The sequence below is a fragment of the Spea bombifrons genome, chromosome 5, assembly GCF_027358695.1.
Source record: "Spea bombifrons isolate aSpeBom1 chromosome 5, aSpeBom1.2.pri, whole genome shotgun sequence".
NCBI classification, from domain to species: Eukaryota; Metazoa; Chordata; class Amphibia; order Anura; family Pelobatidae; genus Spea; species Spea bombifrons.
The window spans coordinates 168,868-191,366 of NC_071091.1; the positions used below are offsets into that span (position 1 = coordinate 168,868).

Genomic DNA, 22,499 nt, shown 5'->3' on the forward strand with positions numbered 1-22,499 from the left:
GTTTATTTCTAACTGTGATAATAGGCCTGAGACACCCTTAGCTGCTGTCTGTGACCCCTTTTTTGACGGATCCATGGGGATAAATTGCCCCCAATTTATCTTGCAGGTGAGTTGTTTGGGGCCCGGGGTGTGTCTGAGCCAAGAAGCTTAACGAGGCCAGTGGATATAAGTGGAGTGTGAGTGGGGCAAATGTGGGCTTTGGTGTTGAGTGGTTGTAGGAGAGATGAATGCCGAATTGAGTAAAAAGAAAGGCAAACATGTGAGTGATAAGAAGCCCTCGAAGCGGAAGGCCAAGCGGCGGGAGACATACTCTGTCTACATCTACAAGGTGCTCAAGCAGGTAGGTGCTTTGAGAAGCTGTCATCGAGCAGGACAGGCTGTGCTTTGTTTCAGGTGCTGTGGTTTATTGGCCACTTGGTGACTCTTTGGGAGATGGCTGCTGGGCTTCTATGGGGCAACTTTTAATAATTTTACCTAAAGACTGCACTGTGAACAAAATCTGATGGGCTCTAAGTCCTGGAGGCTGCTTTCCTGCCATTGTGAACATCTTACCCTTAATGCCCCAGCCTGCCTGTTCTATGGTAAAGTGCCTTGGCTTCATGGTGCCCATACCTGCCAACCAGCCGGGGTCAGTAAGACTTTTACATGAAACCATCTGAGAAACTTCTCTGGGATTCACTAAAGCTGTAGATGGTGGGAGAGCTGAACATCACAAACTCCTGAGTGCAAACTGTGATAGACTGAGCTGGCCCCCCCTGTATAATGTATAGCTAAATTGGCGAGCCGGCCCCTGTATAATGTATGGCTAAATCGGCAAGCCGGCGCCCTGTATCATGTATAGCTAAATCGGCGAGCTGGCACCCTGTATAATGTATAGCTAAATCTGTGAGCCGGCCCCCTGTATAATGTATAGTTAAATACATGTATTGTTAAATCAGTGACCAGTGTTTTATCAAGCACATGTCTTCATAACTGAACTTTTTTGTCCACACTCTCACACGCTCTCGAGCCTCTTCTTGACTATACCATTGTGCACATGACAGGCTAGATAATCTCGACACCACACATTTCCCTTTTTCTTTTAAAGTACAATTGTTTTCTTTAAATTGTAGTCTGTGAAATAAGCTCAGTCCCTGTTAACATTGTTCAACGAGACGATTAGGTTTTTTGATATATCGACCTGGCAGGAAAGTCAGTAGAGCTTTGCAAAGTTTCTCTGGCATCTTCGTTCTCCAGTTGCAATGGAGCGTTCGATGAATCCTCACCGGTTTCGGTCACTGACTAATTGTTGTGATCTGATGGAATAGCCATGAAATGCCTGCGATTCCTACGTAAGCCTTGCCCGTCATTGGTTTGCACTATATATGATCTTGGAGAATAATGCTGGATAACTTTCCCTTCAGCGTTCCCGTCGTCTGAACCTCGTACAGGAGTTTGTACCTGAAGATTCTCCAAAGGCTTTGCGGCTCGGTCATTCTATTCATTCCTTTTTTTCTATAAGTTTCGTTTTGGTTTCTATCACCTGTTTTTGTGTGAACCTTTTCCAAGTTTTCAATATTGGAACTCGTGTGACCAGCTGGCTGCCAAACAATAATTCTGCCGGTGACTTCCCACATATATTGACGCTCCCCATAAATCTGATGTGTATGTATAACATAAATAATGTAGGGTACTCTGGGGGTAATGAAGATGCCCCCCCCATATGGTGCTCCTTGTAACTGCCTCCTCTGCCCCCAGGTGCACCCGGACACTGGGATCTCCAGTAAAGCCATGAGCATCATGAACTCGTTTGTGAATGACGTGTTTGAGCGGATTGCGAGCGAAGCGTCTCGTCTGGCGCAATACAACAAACGCTCCACCATCACCAGCCGCGAGGTCCAGACCGCCGTCCGCCTTCTGCTGCCGGGAGAGCTTGCGAAACACGCGGTGTCTGAGGGCACCAAGGCTGTGACAAAGTACACCAGCAGCAAATGACCCCAATAAACAAACTGCATCTGAGAAAATGGTGTACGGCCTGATGACTGTGACTGTGTATGCACGGATGCTTGCGCATGGTGGTGGAGCTATGTGTATGCACAGATGATTGTGAGTGAAGGTGGAGTGATGTGGTGACTGTGTGTATGCACAGATGATTGTGAATGAGGGTGGAGTGATGTGGTGACTGTGGATGCTTGCATATCGTGGTGGTGGAGCTGTGTGTATCCACAGATGATTGTGAATGAGGGTGGAGTGATGTGGTGACTGTGTGGATGCTTGCATATGGTGGTGGTGGAGCTGTGTGTATCCACAGATGATTGTGAATGAGGGTGGAGTGATGTGGTGACTGTGTGGATGCTTGCATATCGTGGTGGTGGAGCTGTGTGTATCCACAGATGATTGTGAATGAGGGTGGAGTGATGTGGTGACTGTGTGGATGCTTGCATATGGTGGTGGTGGAGCTGTGTGTATCCACAGATTGTGAGGGTGGAGTGATGTGGTGAGTGTGTGGATGTATGCGTATGGTGGTGGTGGAGCTGTGTGTATGCATGGATAATTGTGAGTGAGGGTGGAGTGATGTGGTGATTGTGTGGATGCTTGCGTATGGTGGTGGTGGAGCTGTGTGTATGCACAGATGACTGAGTGAGGGTGGAGGGATGTGGTGTGCGTGTGCAGATGTGTTGGTGGTAGGGATGTGGTGATGTAACGGTGCCTGGGGTAGAAGAGTCCGTGTGGGGGCAAAAAACACAAAGGCAAATCATAGCTCATGGTTAACATGCGAGTCAGCTGGGAGGGGTCAGCCTAGTCAATCAGAAAAGGGGGTGGGGCAAACAGTAATATTTCCCTAATAATCTTGCATCCTGTTACTGGGAAGTGTCTGCGTCGGGGCTGTCTGTGGGGGGCCGCAGACCCTCCAACATTTAATGTGGACAAAGTTTAAGGGCCTAACTAAAGGCTCCCTGGGACTTTCTGCCCTAGAGCTGGGTATTAGTGTAACGGAAATAAACTTGTTTTGTCTAAAACATAAAGAGCTTCATGATTATTTTGCCTGGTATATTACTCTGATTACTTTGCCAGGTTAATAAAACCTGCTTCTGGGAGTTTTTTTTTTTTTTTCCTTTAGGAGGCTATTGGAGGATGAATCCGGGTCACCTAGTTACGCCCCTTCGTGGGCATATGAGTGGCTCCATGTAAAGCCTGTGCCGGTTCTGCCCCATGGATTGGTAGAATGGTGTGTTTTGTTAGGGTCGTTGTCACGGAAGCCTCCGTGCCATGGGCTCCTGGAGGGGACTGAGTGCCAGCCGCCTTACTACAGATTATGGGCCCTGGCAAGAAGCGCCACGTTATCCAAATCATAACAGACTCCAAAGAATGTGGAGCTTGGAAACAGATTTGGGGTTCCTGCATTTTGGGACTGTGATGGTTTCTAGAGTCACCTTACCCCTCAGTTAATGTTATCGTTTTGTGTGTTATTAATAAAAATTTATTTTATTATTTCCTTATTTCCTAACCGTTTACACAGCACTGAGGTCTGGGAGATATTCTAATCAGGACAATGCGTATTCCTTCTCTTAGTGGCATCTGTGTCCTTTTGTATTGTTAATCCCGTTACTGCCCCTGTTGTCTCTGGGAGGCAGATTAAGGGGGCGGTTTGTATCCCAGTATCTTGTTTTATGTTAATGTGTGTTTTGCTGGATATATCCAGCCGTCTGTGTGTAAAATAAATCAGTTCTCCTCTTGTTGTACCTAAAGATTCGTCTCGCCTGGTTATTTGTGTACCGGATAGCGATATCCCTTTACTTTGCTTGGGGATATTGCCGACAGATTGCGGGGAATTAATGTCCTGAAGGGAGAAGTCACTCTTGGCGGAGAGGGAAAACCTGAGGTCCGTGGTCAGTCAGTCACAGTCGTCTGTTAGGATTTGGGTAGAATGGCGGCTGGTGGCGTGTTCTGGAGCTAAATTACAGGCATTTGATTTGGGGGCACGGGGGGCAGCAGCGGTTTTACGCCTGTTGGCATCACAGGCCTCATGTATTTGGACCTTAACGGCGCTGCCAGAATCATCTAGAAAATCAGTTTGGGAGGCAATGAGGCAGGATGGTGCCCGATTGGGGAGCCGGGTGCTGTGCGGACTGATGTAGATTATGAAGTCATTACAGACATAATCTGGAGACGGATGCCGCGAGGCTCCCATTACATGGAGAGGGGAGTTTATTATTCCCCAAACGCATTATAATGGAGAGATTAAACTTCTGTGAGAGCCAAATAAATGAGGAAAATGATTCTTTAACAGAGGGTTTAGAGGGCGACCTATTTAAAAAAAACCCAAAAAACAGGTGTAACGGAGAGAGAGATTTTACTTTACAGAATACAACAAAGCTTCCAACATCGAGAGAGATTAACAAACAGCCTGCCTGTGCCAACTCTGTCCCTTTAGCATTCTACCTGTGCTACTGTTGTCCCTTGAACAGCTTGCCTGCCTGATTTCTGCCTCTAACCACTCACTCCAGCACTTACTCTATTCACTCTCCAGCAGGCCCCTTGCAGATTTCACTGGTCCAGGGGCCGGCTGAGCAGGACTGGGGCCCCAGGATTACTGCTGTGGAGATCGCACATTGTATCATAACATGAGGAATATACAGTATATAATGGGTTATAAGGACGAGATTAGTTATACGGCCGGAGAGTATATAATATATAATATGAGGAATATACAGGATATAACGGGTTATAAGGAGGGGATTAGTTATACGGGGGGGTATATGATATATAATGTGAGGAAATACAGGGATATAACGGGTTATAAGGACGGGATTAGTTATATGGCCGGAGAGTATATAATATATAATGTGAGGAATATACAGGGATATAACGGGTTATAAGGACGGGATTAGTTATATGGCCGGAGAGTATATAATATATAATATGAGAAATATACAGGGAAATAACGGGTTACAAGGACGGGATTAGTTATGCTGCCGGAGAGTATATAATATATAAGATGAGGAATATACAGGATATAACGGGTTATATCCTGTATATTCCTCATATTATATATTATTATTATTAAGGAGGGGATTAGTTATACGGCTGGAGAGTATATAATATATAAAATGAGGAATATACAGGGATATAATGGGTTACAAGGACGGGATTAGTTATACGGCCGGAGAGTATATAATATAGAATATGAGGAATATACAGGATATAATGGGTTATAAGGAGGGGATTAGTTATATGGCTGGAGAGTATATAATATATAATATGAGGAATATACAGGGATATAACGGGTTATAAGGACGGGATTAGTTATGCGGCTGGAGAGTATATTATATATAATATGAGGAATATACAGGGATATAACGGGTTACAAGGACGGGATTAGTTATACGGCCGGAGAGTATATAATATAGAATATGAGGAATATACAGGATATAATGGGTTATAAGGACGGGATTAGTTACACGGGTCGGAGAGTAAATATATATAATATGAGGAATATACAGGATATAACGGGTTATAAGGACAGGATTAGTTATACGGCCGGAGAGTATATAATATATAATATGAGGAATATACAGGGATATATAACGAGTTTTAAGGATGGGATTAGTTATACGGCCGGAGAGTATATAATATATAATATGAGGAATATACAGGGATATAACGGGTTATAAGGACGGGATTAGTTATACGGGGGGGGAGAGTATATAATATATAATATGAGGAATATACAGGATATAACGGGTTATAAGGACGGGATGAGTTATAGGGGCTGGAGAGTATATAATATACAATATGAGGGATATAGTGTGAGTGAGTGCAGTATGAGTGCAGTGAGTGAGCCCCGGAGCTGATGGACAGTCTGTTTTGTATATAAGGACTGAGTCAGGTGACTCCAGATATTAATAACCTGGATCTCAGACACAGAGCAGTCAAAGAAAGAAGAACTACGGCTACAGAGACAGCCGAGAGAGTGGTGGATACAGAGACATCAGGGAGCAAGACAAGAAGGGAGGCAGCTGGGACAGCAGTGGATACAGAGACAGCCAGGAGTGTGGTGATTTCAGAGACAGCTTGGAGAGGGGTAGATACAGAGACAGACCGGAGAGATACACAGAGAGACAGCTTGGAGAGCTGCAGATACAGGAAAAAGGACATAGCGTAGTGATTGAAGGCTGTGAGTGCCAGAGAGAGAAGGGTACACTCAGTGCCAGAGAGAGAGAGAAGAGTACACTCAGTGCCAGAGAGAGAGGGGGGGGTACACTGAGTGCCAGAGAGAGCAAAGGGTACACTGAGTGCCAGAGAGAGAGAAGAGTACACTCAGTGCCAGAGAGAGAGAGAGGGGGGTACACTGAGTGCCAGAGAGAGCGAAGGGTACACTGAATGCTCTGTAGATACTGAGGCAGAGGAGTGTTATAGTGTCACAGCCTGCGAGACTATCTAATGTCCTGTGATTCCCTGAGACTCTCACTGAGCACACGTGAGACGTTTATAGCTCTCTAATAGCAAGCCTTGACCTAACACCAGGTGATATTGCCCTACTGGGGAGGAATAATGAAGGGATTGTGATAGGGCATCGTGACACTGATTTTGAGGATAGTAACATGTCATCGCATCGATTCCCCTTCTCGTCCTGCGCTTTGCGTTCCCTTGCATTAGAGGCAGAGCAGCTGGAGAGGTGGGAAATCCGCAAGAAACTAAAATGTCGTCCATTGAGATCCCTGCAGCAGAGAGAGGGGGTCCCAAGAACTCCATGCCGCCCCCCACTGCTGTGCACGGACCCCATAGTGCACCAGGCTATATTCAGCGGGGACCTGGAAGCTCTGAAAAGCTTCATTGGAGGAAGATGTCCTGCAGAGCTACTGATCCCGAACCGGAGCCATGAACTGCGTTGGAGCAGTCAGCGAACTGGTGAGAACATGTGGCGCGCATGAGCGGGGCATGCAGGAGAGCGGGACAGCAGACACTGAGGCCTGGCCTCGTGGTACGCTTGAGGGAAAGTGGTGGATATGGAGCAGAGTGTAAGAGCGTGTGGACAGTTAGAGAGCGGAGAGCCACGACGGGAGAGCCAGGTCACTTCTCAGACTATAACTACACATAAGGCAGCCATTTTATATCCTTCACAGGGGACAAGTATAGAGTCTGGGCCTCTGAACAAAGTGGAGGTGCCAATGATGTAACACCAGAGTCTTCCACCTGCTAGGTGATTAATTTAGGTGAATGAGAGGGCGGATATAAAAGGGAAGCCAGGAGGGCAGGTAGCTCTCTGGCTGAGGACACAGAAAGCCTGTCTGTGGGAGAGACATTTGAGTAAAGTGAGTAAAGTGAGTAAAGTGAGTAAAGTGAGTAAAGTGAGTAAAGTGAGTAAAGTGAGTAAAGTGAGTAAAGTGAGTAAAGGTTGCTGGACGTATTATTGTTAATTTGCCAGAGGGAAGCTCTCCAGCTGGTAGTGAGGGGCATCCCTTGTATAGTAAGTGCCGGACAGGCAAGGTATTTCTTTTGTTGCTGTGTTATATTTCTTTTGTCTTTGCGACCTTTCTAATAAACCTGACCCTGTGTCAGGTTGCACGAACTTACTGCTGTTTGCCTGGTTTGAATGAAGACGGGCACTTGTCCCTGACCTCAGCGAGGGGCGATCCCAGACCTATCTCGCAGAACAAACAAAGTTTTTTAAAATGAAAATTTGTGTTGATGCAAAAGTCTATTTCTAAGTGTATTTCTTAGTCCTATATTAGTCTAAACCAAGAGGAAGCCATATTATAATCGTTGCTCCCCGTCAGGGTCCATCCAGGCTGCGGAGCTGCATTTCTGTATTTCCCTGCCTTGCCTCAGTTCCCATGTGTAGCTTGATCCATTCCTGGATTTCCGTATGCTCTGTCCTGAACTTCTGATTCTAGTCTTGCTCTTTGCTTCAGCTCCTGTTTCCTTTATAAGGTGCGCCCCACCTGTGTGCTCAGTTTGTCTCAGTCTGCAGTCTAAAGGTTTGTCCTTCTCGGTTCTGTGTTTGGATTCAATGTTTAGTTTATCAGTCCTTTCGTATGCAGGGCTTAGCGTTAGGCCCCACCGTCACTGCAGTGCTTTGGCGTAGTGGTGGGCTAAGCATACTATGGCCATATGATGTGACAGAATCTCCAATTGTTATCTTATAGTCCTAGGCTAGTTCCTGTATTCATGTTTGTCTGTCTCTTATGTACCTTTGCCCGTCTTCCCTGAATCATCTGAGGATTTTGCTTCCTCTCCCCATGTCCCAGTTAAGATGTCCTATCCTTGCTTAAAGGAGAAGCGTCCGAGGATTCTGGCTCCTCACTCCTTCCCCTGTGTTCCTTGCCTTGTTCCCTGTCCTTTGTTGTGCCCTGCATCATGCATGTCTTGTCTGGTTATGTTCCTTGCTCTGTCTCCCTGTTCCTTGCTCTGTCCTCCTTGCTTGCTTTGTTTCCGTTATATACTCTGCTTAGCTTCCCTACTCTCAGCCTGCAGCATCCTGCATGTGATTCCAGTGCTATGTCTCATGCCTGCTCCAGGGTGCTTGCAGGATATCTCTGCTCTGTTCTGGACTACATCTGCTGCTATGTCAGGGCGCTGGTATGTGGCTGCACAACCCTAGGTGCTCAACACCCGGGTGAGTGCAGTTGCCCTGCACCAGGCCCTGTCCGACTCCACTACTGCTCAATACCTCCTGAACTCCATCTTTGGTCGCTCTGGGTCATTACAGTCGTCTGTATAGACCAAGTCCGTGACACTCCCCAATTATATTAGAGCGCTCCAAGGTTGAGTGATACCTTAGCCATGTTTGCTCTCTTCGCCACTTGAGACATGTTGGTATCTTCTTAAACAGCCATTAACTACCCCACATCATACCCTTCATCTTAATCATCCCTTATGTTTGGGGCAAGTCAGGGGTACCTCCAAGTGAATCCTAATAACTTTCGCTGTCTCTTGGTCATCCGGCCTCATCATCTCCTTTGGGAATCTCCGTCTCTATCGGGGTGTCAGCAGTCCATAGAGATTGTCCCCCAAACTCTCCCAACCGGCTGCCCCACATGAATGTCTGTGTGTGCGCACCGGTGTTAGCATGTTGTGAAGCCCTGACGTGTTCTCGATTACCTAAAATGATCATCAGTGAGAGAACCGTCCTCTGGGTCTAAAAATAAGCCTTACAGAAGAGACTGGAGAGAGAGAGACACATTTCAAAGAGGAACCATAAAACTGCAAAGAAGGACATGAGACAGTCAGGGAAATGCCACAAGGAGGCATTAGATAGCCAAGGAGTCCTCATCTGGAGACATTAGACCGCAAGAGATACATTACACGGAGACAGTAGACAGCCAGGGATACATCAGACATGTATCGTGGCATCATTGTGACGCATAAAGCAGAGGGGGCACCTTTGAAATACTGGATGTCTCTTTTATCCGGGGACACAGAGAGTGTGCGTGCGCTGCTGAGGGACGCCGAGGATCAGATTCACCCCAATTCTGTGTTTGATACGAGTGACTTGGAGGAGTGGAAGGAATATCGCTATAACACAACAGCTCTGAGTATGTCCGTGTTCTCGTGTTCACATGCATCTGCAGGTGTGCGTTACACGCGTGTCGGCCGATTATTTATATAAAAATGTAAAAACGCATGTTTTAATGTTTTTCACCATGAGAGCGTCTGTATGTTTATGTGATTACGAGAGTGTTTGCAGCCTGCGTTGGCTTGTGAACTGCTGTAAATGATAGACATCACGAGGGCTTTAAATATAGACCGAGGGCAGTAAAAGGGGAGGAGAGAGACAGGCAGGGGACAGAGACCGAGGACGATGGGGACAGAGAGCGGGACAGAGACTTCACTAAACCTGAGAGCTGGGCAGTGACCCAGACATAAGACAGTCATCAGGCGCTAGACACCGGCTATCAGACAGTGACCGGACATTAGACACCGGCTATCAGACAGTGACCGGGCATTAGACCCCGGCTATCACACAGTGACCGGGCATTAGACACTGGCTATCAGACAGTGACCGGACATTAGACACCGGCTATCAGACAGTGACCGGGCATTAGACACCGGGTATCAGACAGTGACCGGGCATTAGACACCGGCTATCAGACAGTGACCGGGCATTAGACACCGGCTATCAGACAGTGACCGGGCATTAGACACCGGCTATCAGACAGTGACCGGGCATTAGACACCGGCTATCAGGCAGTGACCGGGCATTAGACACCGGCTATCAGGCAGTGACCGGGCATTAGACACCGGCTATCAGGCAGTGACCGGGCATTAGACACCGGCTATCACACAGTGACTGGGGCATTCGACACCGGCTATCAAACAGTGACCGGACATTAGACACCGGCCATCAGAAAGTGACCGGGACATTATACACCGGCTATCAGGCAGTGACCGGGCATTAGACACCGGCTATCACACAGTGACTGGACATTAGACACCGACTATCAGACAGTGACTGGGGCATTAGACACCGGCTATCAGACAGTGACTGGGGCATTAGACACCGGCTACCAGACAGTGACCGGGCATTAGACGCCGGCTACCAGACAGTGACCGGGCATTAGACACCGGCTATCAGACAGTGACCGGGCATTAGACACCGGCTATCAGACAGTGACCGGGCATTAGACACCGGCTATCAGACAGTGACCGGGCATTAGACACCGGCTATCAGACAGTGACCGGGCATTAGACACCGGCTATCTGACAGTGACTGAGGCATTAGACACCGGGTATCAGACAGTGACCGAGGTATTAGACACCGGCTATCAGACAGTGACTGGGGCATTAGACCCTGGCTGCTCTATAACTTTGCCTCCAGCAGCCATTAATCTGATTGCCGCCACAAAATCTCCTGTCCCTTTTCTTCTCAGGAATCTGGTCGCTGACCTATGAGGAGGAGTTCACCTGCCCGCTGTACGTCACAGCGACTCGAGGGTACGCAGAATGCCTCCAGTTACTGCTCAGAGAAGGGGCAGATGTGGAGTTTGCCCCAGGTGGGGAGAGTGCTCTGCATGGTGCTTGTGAGAACGCACAGCCCAAGTGTGCAGAGATCCTGCTGAGATACGGAGCCAATCCCAACTCGCGCTCCGAGGAGGGAACGTTTCCGCTACACCGCTGCACGACCCACCAGTCCTACCCGTAAGTCATGGGTGTAAGGTGTAGTGAGACCCGCAGTCCTAGCAGTCAGTAACGGGGTGTAAGGTGTAGGGAGACCCCCAGTCCTAGCAGTCAGTAACGGGGTGTAAGGTGTAGGGAGACCCCCAGTCCTAGCAGTCAGTAACTGGGTGTAAGGTGTAGGGAGACCCCCAGTCCTAGCAGTCAGTAACGGGGTGTAAGGTGTAGGGAGACCCCCAGTCCTAGCAGTCAGTAACGGGGTGTAAGGTGTAGGGAGACCCCCAGTCCTAGCAGTCAGTAACGGGGTGTAAGTTGTAGGGAGACCCCCAGTCCTAGCAGTAAGTCCCAGGAGTTGAAGGCGCTCGCAGGGTGAGGTCAGCGGCCGGGGGTCACCGAACGCTTTTTCCCAGCTGTTGTCTTGCGTTGGCCAGATGTTCCAAGCTCCTGCTGCAGTATGGCGCCCACGTGAACAGTCAGAGTGAAGACGAGGAAGAAACACCGCTACACGTGGCTTCTCGGCACGGGATGTGGGAACACGTGGACCTTTACCTGCGCTACGGGGCCGCCGTAAATAAGAAGAATGTAAATGGAGAAACCCCACTGTGTGCCGCCTGCGGCCAACCCCAGAGCCCACAGGAACTGGAGCAATACTTCCAGGTTTGCCGGCGGCTCATAGAAAGCGGAGCAGACATTCATGCCGGTGACCGCGACCAGCAGACCCCGCTGCATGTGGCCTGCAAGAGCGCCAACCCCCAGGTGGTGGAACTGCTGCTGGAACATGGAGCTGAAGTGAACATTATGAGCTACAGCGGCAACACAGCCATGCACAACATCCTGCAGACCATCGCGTACAAGCTGCAGCACCAGCCAGAGATCATCGTACGAGCGCTTCTCAACCACGGGGCAATTCGCGTGTGGCCAGGGGCTCTAATAAAGGTGAGCGCTATAATGCAAAGGAAGGACTGGCAGGAATGACCTGAGTAGCAAACGAGTGTGAGGAATACAGGAAGTGACCATTAGATTAACCAGGAACAGAATATGACATCATACCCCAGTGCTCAGAATAGAGCATGGTAGCCAAGATGGCTTTCTCTAGGGATGCATTTGTCCTGGGTGATGTGGGAGGTCATTTAGGGACCCACTTGGTGCATGTGGCCCCTCTCTTGCACCAGGGATATATATTCAGAGACTCAGATAGACTCCATTATGGATGTATGATCAGTGATGACAAAGTGGGCTTCCTTTTTCTTACTGGCTGATCCTGTCTTCCTGTGACAGGATCAGCCAGTAAGAAGCTCTCTCTGTGGTCACATGCTGCAGTCAGTAAGCGTGGAAGCTGCGTAGCTCTCTGATCATAAGGAAAAGGTGAGGCTCAGAGTTACTCAGGATGCCAGCTAGCAGCCTGCAGTCCCAGGAGCCGAGATACTCCGCGGTCCCAGGAGCCGAGATACTCCGCGGTCCCAAGAGCCGAGATACTCCGCGGTTCCAGGAGCCGAGATATTCCGCGGTTCCAGGAGCCGAGATACTCCGCGGTTCCAGGAGCCGAGATACTCCGCGGTTCCAGGAGCCGAGATACTCCGCGGTTCCAGGAGCCGAGATACTCCGCGGTTCCAGGAGCCGAGATACTCCGCGGTTCCAGGAGCCGAGATACTCCGCGGTTCCAGGAGCCGAGATACTCCGCGGTTCCAGGAGCCGAGATACTCCGCGGTTCCAGGAGCCGAGATACTCCGCGGTTCCAGGAGCCGAGATACTCCGCGGTTCCAGGAGCCGAGATACTCCGCGGTTCCAGGAGCCGAGATACTCCGCGGTTCCAGGAGCCGAGATACTCCGCGGTTCCAGGAGCCGAGATACTCCGCGATCCCAGGAGCCGAGATACTCCGCAGTCCCTGGAGCTGGGATCTGGGATTATGGCAGTCAGTGTGTGTGTGCATGCATAAGTGTGTGTGTACATGTGTGCAGATAGATATATATCTGTGTGTATGCATGTATGTGGGGATATCTGTATATCCGGCAGCAGCACACGGACAGAAGCAGCTTCCATGACAGATGTAAAGATGTCTGTTTCTCCTGCCTTATCTGCTGGGTGCCGGATCGTGATGGATACTTGGTCGCTGTTATAACGTTCATGTTGGGCCCCCTGGCATGTCTGTGGCCCCTTCCTGTCCCTTATACAACAGAGTGAATATCAGGATGTGAGAATATTGTTACAAGCTGTTATATATTGTAAAGGGGCGCTTGTAACAGTATTGCCCCATGGCCCCACCTGACCCCAACCCTGGCATCATTTACATTAGCACAGCCTAGGGGCAATTACACTTCATAACTCCTGGTGTTAATAAAGTAACCGGACTCCATGTCCCCTGGTTCAGGTCCTGCGATACTGCTACTCGTCCCCTCGGACAGTGGAGGCTTTGCTAAACACGTACAGCCAAGTGCGGGTGACAGAAGAGTGGGCTGAGGTTGTACCAAAGGAGGAACAACAGGTCATCTCATCTATGTATAATACTGTCTATATATGTGTCTGAGGGTCCCATCAACCCGGCATCAGTCTGAGGGTCTGTAACAGGGTCACCATACCCGTCGTCCGTCTGGGGTCCCATTAACCCGGCATCAGTCTGCAGGTCCCATTAACCCAGCATCAGTCTGAGCGTCCCACCAACCCAATGCTTTGAGCATCTCCACAATCAAGCATCAGTCTTAGGGTCCCACCAACCTAATAGTCTGAGGGTCTCGCTAACACAATGCTCTGAGTGTCTCTACAACCCAGAGTCAATCTGAGGGTCTCACCAACCCAATGGATCATAGAATTTGGAACTTTATAGCAGATCGGCCCCCAGGGGCCCCATCTAGTCGCCCGTTTCTCCTGCTGTAAAGACTCAAACATTCAGTCAAAAATCAGTTGTTGGTCTCGTCTTAGATTCAGTCTTGGTGAAAGCCTCTTGTGACCCAGAACTTGCCATCTGGTGGCAAACTGCCTGTAGGGACACCCCGAGTCATCTCTAGTCCCCAACACTCACCCCTAGTACCCTTCATGCCCTCTCTCATTCTTGCCCTCTATCTTCTTTTAGAAACACTTGAGGTTCTTCGAGTCCGTCTTCTCGCTGTCAGAGAGACCACGTTCCCTGCAGCATCTCTGCCGCTGCGCCCTGCGTTCCTACCTGGAGGGGAGACTCCCGCAGACGCTGCCCAACCTTCCCCTTCCACCTCCACTCCGTCAGTTCCTGCAGCTTCGGTTTGAGGACGTCCTCTACTAATACTCTGTGGCCACGCAGTCACCTCAGAAGGAACATTAACCCCGAACTGACATCACTTGGGAAACTCACCCTATTCTGCCCCACAAGAGATACTCACTCTGTTTTGCCCCACAAGAGACACTCACCCTGTTTTGCCACTGAACACTGCCATTAATTCCACACAGGGCACTCATCAATTGTTCACAAACTTTCCAAAATCTACAATTTTGTTTATACTGAAATTTTTTTACCGCTTTCTGTGGTTTATTTGCTGGTTTTATACATTTCCGTCCGGGGTAATAAAATATAAAATCCGGCATAATGCGCTCTTTTCATGTCGTTCAGTATGAAACACCTTCAATAAATAAAGCTACAGGTCTCACGACGGACTGAATGTTATTTTCGGAGCTTGTTGCCCATTGTCAGGATTCTGTCCTGACTGCTGGATCTTTATGTTTAACCCTTTGTTCTGAATTACCTATTTTGACCACCAGGGGTCACTCCACCTGGCAATTGTCTGGTCTGACTTTCACCTGGCCTTACCTGATTACCAGGCCTTTAGCTGGACTTTCCCCTGTTTATTGGGTGCCTTTACATTAATACCGTGATGACCTTACAGGCTGTGTATTTGGCTCCTGTGATTTAACCTGCATTTACCTGACTAAAGAACCGGGTTCCTGCGGAATTAAGATTATCAGACTCAAGTTCCTCCGCTACAGACGCCTGTGTATCTTTATAAGACGTCTTACTGGAGCATCAGCTCTGCTTCATTGATTCTGCTCGTCATAGTTATACCTGCTACAGATTCCAATACTCCTTATAGCTCCAATATCTCACTCTGGGGTATTAGAGGTATCTATTAACTCTGGGGTAAGAACTGTAATCACCGGTGTATATCTGCCTACCTGCTTTCATAAACTGTTGTTACTACAACAGCTCCAATTGGATTTTCTCATAGACTTCACGCTATGAACTTTCATGTTCTTATGCTTTGCTTTATGAATTGTCTTCAACAAAAGATAATTTACCTGCCTTGGATTAACTAATCTGTCTCTGGACTATTGTGTGCCTTATTTTCCTTTTTGTACTTGGTTCATTCATTATGAATAAAGACAGCAATATGAATTAACCGCTAACTCTGAGCTGAAACTCTTTCCTGACCCGGTAAGATGCATGACACCCACTTCCTAGCTAATGCCTCCACATTGTGGGGCAACCCGTGTCAGACAGGTGTTTGGATTTCCAACGGTTAAGGCATCTGTACAGTTTCTTGGTTAATGCTCTGCTCTCGTGTTTCCACCAGAGGGCGCTCAAGTACAGGAATTATGGGGCATTAACCCGGGGTGCGCAGTATGATGCGGACCTGCTGACTTTCAAAACAACCATTAAGGACACTTAAAAAACTGAAATCCCATAAAGAAACGGTAAAATCTTAAAGGACAAGAAACGCCAAAACGAGGGGTCAGAGTCTGAAAGAAGGCGGATCAAATGCCAAAAATGTTTCCATTTCGTAACATAGTAATTTAGGTTAACTCTAAAATATGACAGTTTATTCCATCATAACCTGTATGTTCTGCTTTTACCCCTTTTGGAGGTATCTGATGGAACTCCCTCTCTTCGCAGTGAATTCCGTACCTTTACTGCCCTCACTGTAAAGAATCTCCTCCTTTGTTATGGTTAAAAACTTTGCTCTTCCTGTCTCAGAGGATTACCTTCTTTGTACGTTTCGGTTCCGGGGTCGGCATTGCTCATGGTGGACATTCACTGGGGTCTGTGGTGGAGAATTTAATGATGTTCTACGGACCTTCACAAACCTTGCCACGGACACTCGTACAGACAATTCGCCTATCCCTGTTTCTGTAAATGAACAGGTCACCGGAGAGCTCTTTATATCAGTCCCGCACATATTTATACAGCGTTATAATATCCCCTCTAAGACGTATGTAGATGCAGTATTTTTAGTCTCTAACTAAGATCTTCCAATCCTCTTATTCCCTTTTTCCCCCTTTTTGCACTTTTTCTAGTTCTGTAATGTCCTTTTTAAGGATTGGTGGCCAGATTGAACTTCATTTGCCACTTGCCTGCCCGGTCCCTTGTGTGCCTGCCCGGTCCCTCATGTGTCTGCCCGGTCCCTCATGTGTCTGCCCAGTCCCCCACTCTGTCTAAATCCTCCTGCACAGAAGCAACATCAGGGTTAGACTGCGTTAGCCCAATTTTGTCATCAGCAAACACAGAGACGCGGCTCTCCACGCAATATGGGAGATCATTAATAAACAAATTAAAGAGAAGAGGACCCCGGACAGACCCCTGAGGTCTCCGCGTAATACCTGCGTCCAGTTTGAGAATTTTTCTTTTATAATAACTCTTGGCATTCTACCTTTTAGCCAATTAACAATCCAAGTACGTACATTAAACAGCGCTGCAGGACGTGATGATGCCTTATAATAATAATAATAATAATAATAATAGACCATTCATACCTAGGCCTCCTTCTGACAGTTTGTACAGTAACCTTTTGTGTGAATTAAATGCCTTAGCAAAGTCAAAATAGATCACATCTACCGCCACTCCTCACGTCTACTGCCCCTCCTCACGTCTACCGCCGCTCCTCACGTCTACCGCCCCTCCTCACGTCTACCGCCGCTCCTCACGTCTACCGCCGCTCCTCACGTCTACCGCCCCTCCTCACGTCTACCGCCGCTCCTCACGTCTACCGCCCCTCCTCACGTCTACCGCCGCTCCTCACGTCTACCGCCGCTCCTCACGTCTACCGCCGCTCCTCACGTCTACCGCCCCTCCTCACGTCTACCGCTGCTCCTCACGTCTACCGCCCCTGCTGACGTCTACCGCCACTCCTCACGTCTACTGCCCCTCCTCACGTCTACCGCCGCTCCTCACGTCTACCGCCCCTGCTCACGTCTACCGCCGCTCCTCACGTCTACCGCCCCTCCTCACGTCTACCGCCGCTCCTCACGTCTACTGCCCCTCCTCACGTCTACCGCCGCTCCTCACGTCTACCGCCCCTGCTCACGTCTACCGCTGCTCCTCACGTCTACCGCCCCTGCTGACGTCTACCGCCACTCCTCACGTCTACCGCCGCTCCTCACGTCTACCGCCCCTGCTCACGTCTACCGCCGCTCCTCACGTCTACCGCCCCTCCTCACGTCTACCGCCGCTCCTCACGTCTACTGCCCCTCCTCACGTCTACCGCCGCTCCTCACGTCTACCGCCCCTGCTGACGTCTACCGCCGCTCCTCACGTCTACCGCCCCTCCTCACGTCTACCGCCGCTCCTCACGTCTACCGCCGCTCCTCACGTCTACTGCCCCTGCTGACGTCTACCGCCGCTCCTCACGTCTACCGCCCCTCCTCACGTCTACCGCCCCTCCTCACGTCTATCGCCCCTCCTCACGTCTACCGCCGCTCCTCACGTCTACCGCCGCTCCTCACGTCTACCGCCCCTCCTCACGTCTACCGCCGCTCCTCACGTCTACCGCCCCTCCTCACGTCTACCGCCGCTCCTAGATCTATATTCTTACTGACTTCTTCATAGAATGCTATTAGGTTGGTGACTTGTACTAATTATATTCTGATTGAAGATCTATTCTCGAATGTAGGCCACTGACCTGTCTCACATCTTTAACACATCTGTTTCAACGAAAACCCCCATACCTTGGTGTCATAAACCTGACTGCTTAGACCCAAGCCACCACAACCAAGCATGGCTCAAGCCCACATCCCCACCCAAAGATAAGACGACACAGTTTGTGGGTAAGGGCATTGGCCACAGCTTTATTAAAACATCATGAACCAGCACATTGTAACCATAAACATAACCATCCTGCCATCCTGCAAACATTACCAGGAGCTCTCGTTCTGGGTACCATCAGCCTCCGCAGAACTCGTCTCCCCAAGTCTTCTCCAGCCACCGGATATTCCAAGCAAAGGTGCCGGCCATGACTTCCCGCTGTGACTAGAAGAAAAGAAAAAACCAACACCAGCACAGGAACAAAGATCACAACAAATACAGAAAAAACAGGGGAGGGTGGGAGGGAAGCTCGACCAGAGTGTCAAATGACTGGAGGTCAGGACAAGGTAAGTATCCCCATTATTCCTCCCCAGTACATTAAAGCAACAATGTTGCAACCCACATCCTGAACCGGACCATGAACTACTGACCCCAGGCAGGGGGACAGCAGTCATGTTCCCCCTTCCTGACCGTCCAGGGGGGCCCTTTCATATACAGGCAGGAATTACATGTCACACTTTCTATGCTGTAAAATCCTTTCAAGTTTTTTTACTGGGTCTATAATCCCCACAACTATCATCGAAAGCCAGAGGCGTAGAGCCTGAACGTAGTGAGGGCAGTTACCTTACTTGTGAATGTTTGAATCGCTGCTGATGTCAGACTTACTGGTCTCTAATCACCAGTCTCTTTCCTTTCAACAGAGACAAATTTTAGTTCAAATTTCCTACGTGTTTCTGACGAGTGTGCGATAATAAATGTTTCGTCCAAGTTGATGTGTTTTATTGGGCCGATGCAGAGACAGGTCCCAAAAAGCTTACAGGACGCTGCATCTTTTTCTGTGCTGAGTAGGGTATTAAGTTAGACTTAAGACGGCATCTTGGGGTAATACAGGTCTATCCATCTATTATCATTTCATATATAAATCATACGTATACAAGGTATATATCACGCACCAATCTCTTCTATGACAGCGGAAGAACCAGAGGGCATGTGTGTGAAGGGCGCGTAGACTTTTTGGGGTATGATGTCACCCAAAGACCCAGCAGAGATGCACAATGCGTTGTAATGGCTTAATGAGGAGCTGGCGTTTACAGGGTTACATTGTGAGGTTATATAGGTGTAGGCAGCAGGTTCGTGGCCCTCGCCGGCTCACATTGTGCTGTTGTTTCGGCACAGACTGCACATCTCTTTATCGGAACTCCTCAGCGTGAATCTGCTCTGTGGCCCCTGACCCCCGATTATCTGTCTGTCACTCATAGTGTTTGGAGGTGAATGGCTGGAGTGACAGGGATCTGATATGCGATATCTACAGACAGACAAAGAGACAGACAGACAAAGAGACAAACCGACTGGGACAGAGACAGACAGACAAAGAGACAAACCGACTGGGACAGAGAGAGACAGACAAAGAGACAAACCGACTGGGACAGAGAGAGACAGACAAAGAGACAAACCGACTGGGACAGAGAGAGACAGACAGACAGACAGACAGACAAAGAGACAAACCGACAGGGACAGACAGACAAAAAGACAAACCGACTGGGACAGAGAGAGACAGACAGACAGACAAAGAGACAAACCGACAGGGACAGACAGACAAAGAGACAAACCGACTGGGACAGAGAGAGACAGACAGACCAACAAGCAACGTTGGCCGCGCTCGGAAGAAGACGCGGATCTGAGAGGTTCCCCCACGAAGGTCCGCGGCCTCGGGTCACGTCCGGAACATCCCAGGGCAAAATCTGGAGACCCCTTAATGTGATGAGTCAGAAAACACAGGACATAAAACGAGCGAGATACCACAAGCCACGGGGTCACCAATTTCTGTGGGAGATGGGAAAGGAAACCACTAATCCTACATCTGGTGGAGCATCTTGAGGTATCCGCGCATGTTTCTAACCAGCTGAACAGTGGCAGGTAATCCATACTACTCTAGACATACACTAGGCATGTGTCTATGGGCTCCTGAGCTCTGGGGTCCAAAGGGTCATAATGCGGCAAGGCAGGTGACACTGCTGTGAAAGGAGTCGAGGAAACAACATTCAAAGTGTGTGATTGTCCCGTCGTGCCCGAGGTGCCCAAGCCAAGCGAACGGTCTGTCTAGAGCTCTGACCGCAGCTATAGTAAGGGGTGAAGGCCATGCAAACCCCCACCAGCCCTGCGCATGCATACGGTGCAGAAAGGCATCTACTGGACTGCAACAAACCATCACAAACTACAAATGGCTGCCGCTCTGTGTGCGGGCGTCCGAGGGACCTGTCAAAAAAGCCAATGCTCAGGATATTTTCCTCAGGGAACTCAGCCGGGGCAGGTGGGAGGAGACCCCCTTCCCTGATACCCCTCGGGGGTAAATGAAGAGGTTTATTGGAAAGAAGATGGGAAAAGAGATCTGGCGAAACTTCCCAGCTTCTCCCTCTGTGAACCGAGACATTGGGGGGCACTACAGGCATAAGGGGGGCAAATGAAAGCACAGCGATTACTGGAGATGCAGCCAAGCAGAGGGATCATCATATGGAACCAGGACCTCAGACCCCCTGTAGGCATTGTTACTGTATACAGCACTGGGGGGTTATATTACTGTATACAGTGCTGGGGGTTATATTACTGTATACAGCACTGGGGGGATATATTACTGTATACAGCACTGGGGGGTTATATTACTGTATACAGTGCTGGGGGTTATATTACTGTATACAGCACTGGGGGGTTATATTACTGTATACAGTGCTGGGGGTTGTATTACTGTATACAGCGCTGGGGTTATATTACTGTATACAGTGCTGGGGGTTATATTACTGTATACAGCGCTGGGGGGTTATATTACTGTATACAGCGCTGGGGGTTATATTACTGTATACAGAGCTGAGGGGGTATATTACTGTATACAGCACTGGGGGGTTATATTACTGTATACAGCACTGGGGGGTTATATTACTGTATACAGTGCTGGGGGTTATATTACTGTATACAGCGCTGGGTGGTTATATTACTGTATACAGCGCTGGGGGTTATATTACTGTATACAGTGCTGGGGGTTATATTACTGTATACAGCACTGGGGGGTTATATTACTGTATACAGGGCTGGGGGTTATATTACTGTATACAGCGCCGGGGGCTATTACTGTATACAGCGCTGGGGGGTTATATTACTGTATACAGTGCTGGGGGTTATATTACTGTATACAGCGCTGGGGGTTATATTACTGTATACAGCACTGGGGGGTTATATTACTGTATACAGTGCTGGGGGTTGTATTACTGTATACAGCACTGGGGGGTTATATTACTGTATACAGGGCTGGGGGTTATATTACTGTATACAGCACTGGAGAGTTATATTACTGTATACAGTGCTGGGGGTTATATTACTGTATACAGCGCTGGGGGTATATTACTGTATACAGTGCTGGGGGTTGTATTACTGTATACAGCGCTGGGGGTTATATTACTGTATACAGCGCTGGGGGTTATATTACTGTATACAGCGCTGGGGGTTATATTACTGTATACAGTGCTGGGGGTTGTATTACTGTATACAGCGCTGGGGGGTTATATTACTGTATACAGCGCTGGGGGTTATATTACTGTATACAGCGCTGGGGGTTATATTACTGTATACAGCGCTGGGGGGTATTATTGTATACAGCGCTGGGGGTTATATTACTGTATACAGCACTGGGGGTTATATTACTGTATACAGAGCTGAGGGGGTATATTACTGTATACAGCGCTGGGGTTATATTACTGTATACAGTGCTGGGGGTTATATTACTGTATACAGCGCTGGGGGGTTATATTACTGTATACAGCGCCGGGGGGTTATATTACTGTATACAGCGCTGGGGGTTATATTACTGTATACAGCACTGGGGGGTTATATTACTGTATACAGCGCTGGGGATTATATAACTGTATACAGCGCTGGGGGGTTATATTACTGTATACAGCACTGGGGTTATATTACTGTATACAGCGATGGGGGGTTTTATTACTGTATACAGCGCTGGGGGTTATATTACTGTATACAGTGCTGGGGGTTATATTACTGTATACAGCGCTAGGGTTATATTACTGTATACAGCGCTGGGGGGTTATATTACTGTATACAGCACTGGGGGTTATATTACTGTATACAGAGCTGAGGGGGTATATTACTGTATACAGCGCTGGGGGGTTTTATTACTGTATACAGCGCTTGGGGGTTTTATTACTGTATACAGCGCTGGGGGTTATATTACTGTATACAGTGCTGGGGGTTATATTACTGTATACAGCGCTGGGGTTATATTACTGTTTACAGCGCTGGGGGTTATATTACTGTATACAGTGCTGGGGGGGGTTATATCACTGTATACAGCGCTGAGGGTTATATTACTATATACAGTGCTGGGGGGTTATATCACTGTATTCAGCGCTGGGG

The 22,499-nt window shown here is 48.7% G+C and overlaps 2 protein-coding genes across 6 annotated transcripts; both read left to right on the forward strand.

Moving 5' to 3' along the window:
• Positions 1–223: 223 nt before the first annotated feature.
• Positions 224–2,003, forward strand: LOC128497554 (late histone H2B.L4). Its single transcript, XM_053467672.1, has 2 exons — positions 224–340; positions 1,738–2,003. The coding sequence occupies exons 1-2, from the start codon at positions 224–226 to the stop codon at positions 1,972–1,974; spliced, it is 354 nt and encodes a 117-aa protein (XP_053323647.1). The 3' UTR covers positions 1,975–2,003.
• A 3,918-nt stretch (positions 2,004–5,921) lies between these two features.
• On the forward strand, positions 5,922–14,716 carry ASB10 (ankyrin repeat and SOCS box containing 10). Of its 5 annotated transcripts, XM_053467666.1 has the most exons (6): positions 5,922–6,294; positions 6,347–6,891; positions 10,854–11,121; positions 11,529–12,033; positions 13,467–13,580; positions 14,166–14,716. In XM_053467666.1, exons 2-6 carry the CDS (start codon positions 6,585–6,587, stop codon positions 14,349–14,351), a joined length of 1,380 nt encoding a protein of 459 aa, XP_053323641.1. In that variant the 5' UTR covers positions 5,922–6,294; positions 6,347–6,584; the 3' UTR covers positions 14,352–14,716. The 5 variants fall into 5 exon arrangements, with proteins under 5 accessions (XP_053323641.1, XP_053323644.1, XP_053323645.1 ...); XM_053467669.1 differs by lacking the exon at positions 13,467–13,580; XM_053467670.1 differs by lacking the exons at positions 13,467–13,580; positions 14,166–14,716 and adding an exon at positions 12,376–12,473.
• The last annotated feature ends 7,783 nt before the right edge of the window (positions 14,717–22,499 follow it).